Here is a 9596-nt window from a genome sequence, read left to right as displayed (position 1 = left end):
TCATGAAGATCTTTTTTGTATAATTCTTCTGTGTATTCTTGCCACCTTTTAATATCTTCTGCTACTCTTAGTTCCATAACATTTCTGTCCATTATTGTGCCCATCTTTGCATGAAATATTCCCTTGGTATCTCTAATTTTCTTGAAGAGATCTCTAGATTTTCCCATTCTGTTGTTTTCCTCTATTTCTTTGCACTGATTACTGAGGAAGGCTTTCTTATCTCTCCTTGCTATTCTTTGGAACTCTGCATTCAAATGGGTATATCTTTCCTTTTCTCCTTTGCCTTTCGCTTCTATTCCATTTACAGCTATTTGTAAGGCCTCCTCAGACAACCATTTTGCCTTTTTGCATTTCTTTTCCTTGAGGATGGTCTTGATCCCTGCCTCCTGTACAATGTCACAAACCTCCATCCATAGTTCTTCAGGCACCCTGTCTATCAGGCCTAATCCCTTGAATCTATTTGTCACTTCCACTGTATAATCATAAGGGATTTGATTTAGGTCATACCTGAATGATCTAGTGGTTTTCCCTACTTTCTTCAATTGAAGTCTGAATTTGGCAATAAGGAGTTCATGATCTGAGCCACAGTCAGCTCCCGGTCTTGTTTTTGCTGCCTGTACAGAACTTCTCCATCTTTGGCTGCAAAGAATATAATCAATCTGATTTTGGTATTGACCATCTGGTGATGTCCATGTGTAGTCTTCTCTTGCGTTGTGGGAAGAGGGTGTTCGCTATGACCAGCACATTCTCTTGGCAAAACTCAATAAACTCACTTATCAAGGGCTACACATTTAAACACATGATCATTTGCCTCTGATACCCATCTTTGATTTTTGGAGATAAGAGTATCCAGACTTTACAAACTTATTTCCCGAGGTATCTTTAGGTGATAGGAACAATGATAGAAGAATGTATAACAACCTAAGAGTCAAATCAAGTGACTACTCAATGAAATACATACCAAGTGGTGTTACAGAGGGATTTTCGCCCTTTCTCACTTATGTAGGATGAGTTAGAAAATTAAATGACCAATAGTGATTCTCTTCCTTCTTTTACATTCATGTGCACACCACTACACAGTATATTTCTTTTCTTTCTTTTTGTGGCCATGCTGTGCATCTTGCAGGATCTTAGTTCCCACGCCAGGGATTGAACCTGTGCCCCCACAGTGAGAACCAAGTCTCAACCACTGGACCACCAGGGACTTCCCCAAACTGTATTTCTTATCTCAAAATATTTGCCTATAAAAATTTGTTTCCTTAGCCAAAATGGTTGTCTAACATAATTTCCCCTGCAAAGTTTTCAAAAGAATAATGCTATCACCATAGATAGGAACAGAAGTACAGAGATAAAAGCCACATTTGAGTATCCATGTATTTTATTTGTTCACATTTATCCTATTTGAGGTTAACACTACATCATTGGATAGTTTAAAAAAATCATTCTGTAAACAAAATTAAAAACAGCAGCAACAGCTAAAAATAAAGACACAATGGATTCTAAAATAAAGGAATGTATTGGAAGGAATATTCTGAATATGCAAAGAAAATGTGATCATGATTATGAATTCAACAATAAGAAGAAAAGAACTCCAACATCTGTAAAAGACAAAACTGTAACAGTAATAAAAAAGAAGCGAAAATACAAAGTGCAGGTGCGAGTTTCATTTCCAAGTCCATTCAGTAAATAGAGCATACTATTCTCTTATATAAAGTGTCAAGTTCCGCTTTACACATTCAGTTACGTGATCTTGCAGATTTTTTTTCATTTTACATTATCTCTACATTGATTTAACTGGAAAGATGGTCATATGTGATACACGGTATGATTTCTTGAACCTATGGAGAGCACGGAAATGGTAAAATTTATTGTTTTATTTTTTGCTTTATTTGCAATGAGTAACAAGAAGCTGAAAATTCATAAGAAGCATCAGGACTTTTACTCTTCCCCCACCCCCACCCCACCCCCCAAATTCTGGATCCTCTTTATCATTTCTGTTGCCACTTTCAGATTCTCTGTCACAAAAGACGGTTCACTTCCCCCTGAATTCCGGCCAGCTGACTTAAATCATCAGTTTTTCAATGCAATTTGGTCCAGTATTTGCCCAAATTGATCAAATAGAGGTGTTATTCTGGCATCACATAAAAATCACTTATACTTTCCTAACTGCTTAGAACCTCAAATGGGAATGCCTGCAGAATATGCTTTTTGAATAGAGGACTTTTATGAAATATATTTCAAATCTTAAAAAATAGCTTTAATGCTCCCTTAAAGTGGTACAGAGTTTACCCCAGCTGACAATGCCTATTCCATTTAAGAACATTCTCTCTGTGGCATCTCACTTTGCTTACAGCTCTTAATTTTATTTAAAAAGCCCAAATACACAACGGCTGCTGCCTTATTTAGCATTTAAACAGCACTATGTATACAGCTCAACAGCAAGATTAAGAAGTTATAAATACGCACATATCACAGACAGAGTCATCTTTTTTTTTTGGAATTCACTGCATTCTGGTAAATCCCCCTCCCCCCAACAAGAGAGTGGTACTGTACCTACATGGAGGTGTTTAAGTATTTCTCCAACAGCTTTTCATTGTATTATATTATGAAAACACTAGGCTTCAAGCCGGGTACTAATAAATATTTAATTTAAAAGGAAGACTGAAGCCCCAACACAGAACATAAAAAAGACCCCGCCCCCCATCTTCCCGGTCCCCAGAGAAGGCGCCGGATTCAGCCGGACAAGGCCGAGATCTCATAGTCACTGACGGAGGTGAGGGGCTTGCCCATCATCCGGATGTTTTTTGCACTGGTGATCCTGGCCATCATGCACACGGGCTTGTCAAAGTACTTCACCAGGGCCGGCTCGGTCAGGAGAGAGGCCAGGAACTGTTCGAAGGTGATGGCCCAGTCCCGATCCAGGCTGGTGCTTCGGGGCAGCGCCGTTGTGCCTTGGCCGCTGCGCACCAGGACCGTGTCCTCGCCGATGTCCTCGCAGTGCAGCTTGTCCTCCTCGTGGGAGCCGGCACTCAGCACCGAGTAAGAGGACATGGAGCTGTCGTCCTTGGTGTCGTCGTCCGAGATGAGCATGGAGGAGCAGGCCCCGTGGTCCCGGGGCGAGGAGTCCTCCAGCTTGATGTCCTCCATCTGTCCGCCCAGGGAGTGCTCCTCACCGGCCCCGGCCAAGCTGGCCGGCAGGGGCTCCACGGCTTCGGGCACGTAAGGCGGGCTCGGCCCTTTCTTGGGGAAGAGCACGCTGCCGGGGAGGCCCTGGTGGCCGGCCGGCCCGCTGCCCCCGCCCCCGCCCTCCTTGGCAGGCTGCGGGGCGAAGAGCTTGCCCACTTCCCCAATCTCCAGCAGGAGGCTGGTCACCGCGGCCGTGGCGTGGTACAGCTCCTGCTCGTTGGGGTCCTCGCTGAACATGTTGTACATCGTCTTGCACAGCTCGATAAACTGCCCCTGAAAAGTGACGGAGGAAAACACAAGACCATGACCACCTCATAGGGAGTACAGAGCCAGGACCCAAGTGGACTGAAAGGCCATTTAATATCAGGGCTCCTGCAAGATCCCAGAGAAGTCCTATTGTAGGGTGGATGGATGTGCAGATTTAAAGAGATAGACGGTGAATTTAGTCTCTTTATTGTGTGTGTGCTAAGTCGCTTCTGTCATGTCTGACTCTTTGCAACCCTATGGACTGTGGCCCACCAGGCTCCTCTGTCCATGGGATTCTCCAAGCAAAAACACTGGAGTGGGTTGCCATTTCCTCCTCCAGGAGATCTTCCTGACCCAGGGATTGATCGGCATCTCCTATGTCTCCTGCATTGGCGTGTGGGCTCTTTACCACTAGCTTTCTGACTGTCTGTAGTCAAGCAGGATTTGAACCTGCAGAGGGAAATGCAAATGGATTGCCTCTTGGTCACAACTACAGGTCTCTTTATTAGTGGTTCCTCTGTTATACAAATGTTTAACTCTTTTGTCCTTTCTTGCAGACTTTTAAGTAAATCTTAGACCTCATCTTATTTCATGCCTATACACTTCAGCATTCGCCCCAAGTTTTCCAAGTTCAGCTCAAATCCTCTCTCCCTTGACACATCTGCTGGTGTCCCTGGCCATTCTCCCCACACTTCCCTCCCACCCAGGCTGCCACAGAACATTGAGCAGAGTTCCATGTGCTATACAGTAGGCCCTTGTCGATGATCAATTTTAAATATAGCAGTGTGTACAAGACCATCCCAAACTCCCTAACTATCCAGCGCCACCCCCGCCCCCGCCACCCCAGTGATCATAAGTTTGTTTTCTCAGTCTGTGAGTCTCTTTCTGTTCTGTAAGTAAGTACATTGGTGTCGTTTCTTTTTATATTTCACATATAAGGCATGTCATATGATACTTCTCCTTCTCTGTCTGACTTACTTCACTCCGTATGACAGTCTCCAGGTCCATCCATGTTGCTGCAAATGGCCTTATTTCATTCTTTTTAATGGCTGGGCAATATTCCACTGTATATAGGTATTACATCTTCATTACCCATTCCTATGTTGATGGACACTGAGGTGGCTTCCATGTCTTGGCTACTTTAAACAGTGCTGCATGAACACTGGTGTGGTGCATATATCCTTATGGATGATGTTTTTCTCTGGATATATGCCCAGGAGTGGATTGCAGGGTCTTATGGTAGTTCTAGTTTTAATTTTTTTCAGGAACCTCCATACTGTTCTCCCTAGTGGCTGTACCAATTTACATTCTCGCCAGCAGTGTAGGAGGGTTCCCTTTCCTCTGAGGGTATTTTTAATGATTGGGATGAGAATGCATGTAATCTCAAAATACCACAATATTTTGTGGTTCCCATTTTCTGAGGCGGTCATTTCCTCATAACAGAGCATACTGTAAATGCACAAAAGCACGCACAAAATACATTCAAACAGGTACTAAATAAGCGCTCCAAGTTACCATTATCCTTGAGGGGTACTTACTCTACATTTATCTATGACTGAAAACAGAGCTTCAAGGTTTAAAATGAATGAATAGTGGTTTAGCACTCACCTGATTCAGTTTTGGTAAATCCTTTGCATTCTTTGATTTGGATTTATTTTCTGGAGTCCAGAGTCTCAGATAATTACGGTTTTCTTGAGAATTCGCCCTCTTCCCTAAAATCCAAATGCCAAGAAATTAGTGTTCAAAGGTCAAGAAGCAACTGTTGAGCCAGCAGTAAAGGAAACACAGAGGAGAGGAAGTCTGTACCTCTGTCCGGCTTTAAACTCACGGTAACAAAGCCGTCATCTGCACTGGGTTTGCTTCTGCTGTCCAATCCAACCACTGCCAAGAGAATTAGAAAAAAAGGAGAACGTTACATGATAAACCCGCAGATTTATTAGCATGTGTAAGAGAAAACAGAAACACCTCTAGGTGGGGTGACTACTAGCAATGTGAAGAGTACTGTCGGATAAAGCACTATGCTGGAAGATTTACTACATTAACTCACTAAATCCTTACTGTACCCAAGGTGACAGCTCTCATCTCCCATGTTCCCACAAGGACCCTGAGGCTCCCAGATACACGAAGCTACTGGAGGTCATCTAGACAGAGCTAGCATCCTGACCAGAGCTCCTGCCCGTAACACGTATGTCAATAAGAAGACTGCGTCTGCCTCTCACTCCTCTCCACTCAATCACTTAGGTGCTCACAATTCAAAAGCAGGTCTGAGCTGTGCTTCTTCAGGGGCTGTAAGATTTAAGAGGCAAAAGGACCCAGGAACAACTCACACTGACTTTCGAACAGGTGAAGTCAGGAAGCTGCCATAATGATGAAGTAAATAACGCATGGCAACAGCAAATGGAAAGATGCTGCTGAGATTCACACTTGGCAAAACAGAACAAGTTCACATATTAATCTGGAGGTATCCCCAGTAAGCCAGATCATGTCTGGGTAGACCTAACAACCACACAGAGCAGGGGTCAGCAAACTTTCTCTGTAAAGGGCCAGATGGCAAATATCTGAGGCAATTCTATCACTGCAGTGTAAGAACAGCCATAGGCAATATATAATTGAATGAGCTTGGTCATGTTCCTGGCTGTGTTCCAATAAAACTTTATTTCTATGCAGTAACATTTACAGTTTATATTATTTTAATTTTTTAATATACATTTTATATTATCACAGGCCATACAAAGAGGTGGTGGGCCAGATTTGGTCCAAAGTTTGCTGACATCTGTTACAGAGCAGCATATCTGATAGAGATGCTAGTCTTGATTTTGAAGAGCATAACAATAGGATGACATTTTTAATGAATGTCTCACCCTATCAAGGAGAGGGGAGCAAAGTTAATGCTCTACAGGTCATGCTTTTTCTTTTATTTGTTTATTTGACTGCAATTGGGTCTTAGTTACAGCATGAAGGATCTTTAGTTGTGACATATAGGATCTAGTTCCCTGACCAGGGATTGAACCCACGCCTTCTTCTTGGGAGCACAAAGTCTTAGCCACTGGACCACCAGGGAAGTCCCGGTCATACATGGTCCTTTTGATGGGCTAAAGTACCCACTCCCCAGCAGTTGCATGCATGCTAAGTCGCTTCAGTCATATCTGACTCTTTGTGACCCCATGGATTGTAGCCCACAAGGCTTGTCTGTCCACGGGGAAATTCTCCAGGCAAGAATACTGGAGTGGGAGGCCATGCCCTTCCCCAGGGTATCTTCCTGACCCCAGTAGTTACTCAAGTTCAAAAATCTGAAAAGAAAATAGCCTATTAGGCAACTGTATTCATATACTTCTTTGGCTGCCTAGCTTTAGAGGCAACTTGGTTTCCAACAACGGAGGGCTCTGTAGGACAAAAGCAGAGCGGCCCTGAGGAGGAAAAGTCACTTGCCATGTGTGCATTCTGGGGTGATGTCTTCAAAGAAGTACTGAGTCGCTTCAAAAGCAGAATCCGGCTCGTCTTGATCGGAGGATGGCTCTGGAGAGAGAGGAGACAATTCTCACGTCGGCAGGGCCATGGCTCTGAAAGTGTGCTTTAATTATTAAAGAAGCGACATGGGGGAGGCACAGCGGTGAGGGGCCTGGAATACCCACAGCCTCAAAAACCTTATAACTCCATCTTCCTTTATAACAACCCCTCACCAAAGGGTCCCTTCACGGTTTCCTTTTTCGGAAACTTTCCTAAATCCTATGGGATGATGCTTTAAGGAACCAAATTTTAGATTATTCCCAAATCTATAGTTTTATCCTATCTCTATTGTTAGAGCTAATCCCCTTTCCTTCCTCCCTCTCTCTCTCTCTCTACTTTCTCTCTCTCTCCCTCTCTTCCTCTTTCCCTCCCTCTCTTTCTTTCTTTTTTCGTATTTGCTAGATATTTCCAACTGGTGGCCACCCTGGTTTAAACTTGAACTCAAAAACCCCTCACCATCTTTCCCACTGTCTCTGTCAGAGGTAAGACTGCTCTCCCCAGACTCAGGATTCCAGGAGTTACCAAGTGCCATTTACTCGTTCTCTTGCAAAAGTCTGCTCTGTTACTGCAGCTCACACTTTGGACAAATGAATGACCACTGAACCAAGCACCTGCTGATTCAGGAACTCCTGTCAATAATACTGTTGAGTTTGTTCTTAGTGATCAATGAGTGATTTTTGTATATCAAAGAAGAGGCAAACAGGTCACACCAAAAAAGACATCAAGCCAGGCCAGGGTCACAGGTACACGTGCTGCTCTGCGAGGCTCACTTACCCGGGAGGACGTGCATTCTGTACAGGAGCTTGAGCTTCTCGGTGAGGTCCCCATGGCATGCAGCACCTAGAGGTCACACAAGCACCAACATGAAATGTCCTGTGTGTGCTCGCAACAGCCCCGCCCCACCAGAGCCTTAGTGTCCCCGTGAAGCATCAACCTTTTACAAGCTGAAACCCAGATACTGTGTAGGATTGGTGTTAAAAGCTCTGGAATGAGGGTGTCTGGTTTCAAAGTCTTTGTATGGATACCATGTGCCCTTGGGAGAGTGAACCTCTCTGGATCTCAGTTTCCCCTCTAGGAGGCAGGATGACAAATTAGAAGATTCTACCAGTGGTCTTGGCATCAGGACCCACGAAAGGTGAGAATTAAAGGTTCTGAGGCTAGCAGCTGGCACAAATTAAATGAGCGTTACTGATAAGAAGGGCTTCCCTTGTGGCTCAGATGGTAAAGAATCTGCCTGCCAACGCAGGAGATGTGGGTTTGATCCCTGGGTCAAGAAGATCCCCTGGAGAAGGGAATAGCAACCCATTCCAGTATTCTTGCCTGGAAAATTCCATGGACAGAGGAGCCGGGGGGGCTACAGTGCATGGGGTCGCAGAGTCGGACATGACTGAGCAACTAACAACACTACTGGTAAGAAAAGTCCAGTGACTGGGCCTCAGTATCATAATAATTGCTAGAGTTCAGAAATAATCTTGATACATGTTTTTAAAGTCTATTTAAAAAAAATTTAATTTTATTTGGTGCCATACCTTGCAGCATGTGGGGTCTTAGCTCCCCGACCAGCGATTGAACCCACACCCCCTACACTGACAGCATGGAGTCAACCACTGGACCTCTGGGGAAGTCCCTCAATACATGTTTGAGAGTGCTTCAAATTATTCATTTTAGAAATCCTTTTTAGTTGCTTCTGGTCTCTTAAATATTTCTTCAGTTCAAATTAGCCTAACCTAGCTGCCATTAGCCAAGGCTATGGTTTTTCCAGTGTCATGTATGGATGTGAGAGTTGGACTGTGAAGAAAGCTGAGCGCAGAAGAATTGATGCTTTTGAACTGTAGTGTTGGAGAAGACTCTTGAGAGTCCCTTGGACTGCAAGGAGATCCAACCAGTCCATCCTAAAGGAGATCAGTCCTAGGTGTTCATTGGAAGGACTCATGCTGAAGCTCCAATACTTTGGCCACCTGATGCGAAGAACTGACTCATGGGAAAAGACCCTGATGCTGGGAAGGATTGAAGGTGGGAGAAGGGGACGACAGAAGATGAGATGGCTGGATGGCATCACCGACTCGATGGACATGGGTTTGAATAAACTCTGGGAGTTGGTGATGGACAGGGAGGCCTGGCGTGCTGCAATTCATGGGGTCACAAAGAGTCGGACACGCCTGAGCGACTGAACTGAACAGAGCTGCCATTAAGGGCTTCCCCGGTGGCTCAGTGGTAAAGAATCGGCCTGCAATGCAGGAACCACAGGAGATGCAGATTCAATCCCTGGGTTGGGAAAATCTCCTGGAGGAGGGCATGGCAACCCACTCCAGTATTCTTGCTTGGAGAATCCCATGGACAGAGAAGCCTGGTGGGCTATAGTCCATAGGGTCACAAAGAGTCGGACATGACTGAATAACTTAGCATGCACACATCTGCCATTACATCACCACTGTTTCAATCCAAAGAATCTTGTTACTTTCTCCCTTAAAGTCAATAGGTATTTCAGGAATCAGAAAACCCTTTGTAAATATATGTTCTCAGTGCGAAGAGTTAAAGATGAATCAGATTTGGGAAAAGAGGAATCACAGGATCTGGACTGGTTGACAGGGACAGCAGGGATTATCTTGTCTGACCTCCCATGTCCACATCCACACAGGAGAGGATCCAGCACCTGC

The 9596-nt window shown here is 44.4% G+C and overlaps 1 protein-coding gene across 1 annotated transcript in view; it reads right to left on the bottom strand.

Annotated features, from left to right (window-relative positions):
- Nucleotides 1-1360: 1360 nt before the first annotated feature.
- TBC1D9 (TBC1 domain family member 9) overlaps nt 1361-9596 on the bottom strand; it is a 129354-nt gene continuing 121118 nt past the window's right edge. Inside the window, exons 17-21 of the mRNA XM_043485786.1 lie at nt 7714-7779; nt 6862-6948; nt 5239-5313; nt 5041-5144; nt 1361-3459 (exon numbers count right to left, since the gene is read on the bottom strand). Coding sequence (XP_043341721.1) covers nt 2734-3459; nt 5041-5144; nt 5239-5313; nt 6862-6948; nt 7714-7779 — 1058 coding nt within the window. The 3' untranslated portion in view covers nt 1361-2733. The remainder of the gene's footprint in view (nt 3460-5040; nt 5145-5238; nt 5314-6861; nt 6949-7713; nt 7780-9596) is intronic.

This window comes from Cervus canadensis, chromosome 1 (assembly GCF_019320065.1).
Source record: "Cervus canadensis isolate Bull #8, Minnesota chromosome 1, ASM1932006v1, whole genome shotgun sequence".
Lineage (NCBI taxonomy): Eukaryota > Metazoa > Chordata > Mammalia > Artiodactyla > Cervidae > Cervus > Cervus canadensis.
The sequence above is the reverse complement of the archived record's forward strand: the minus strand, read 5'-3'. Positions and strand labels throughout refer to the sequence as shown.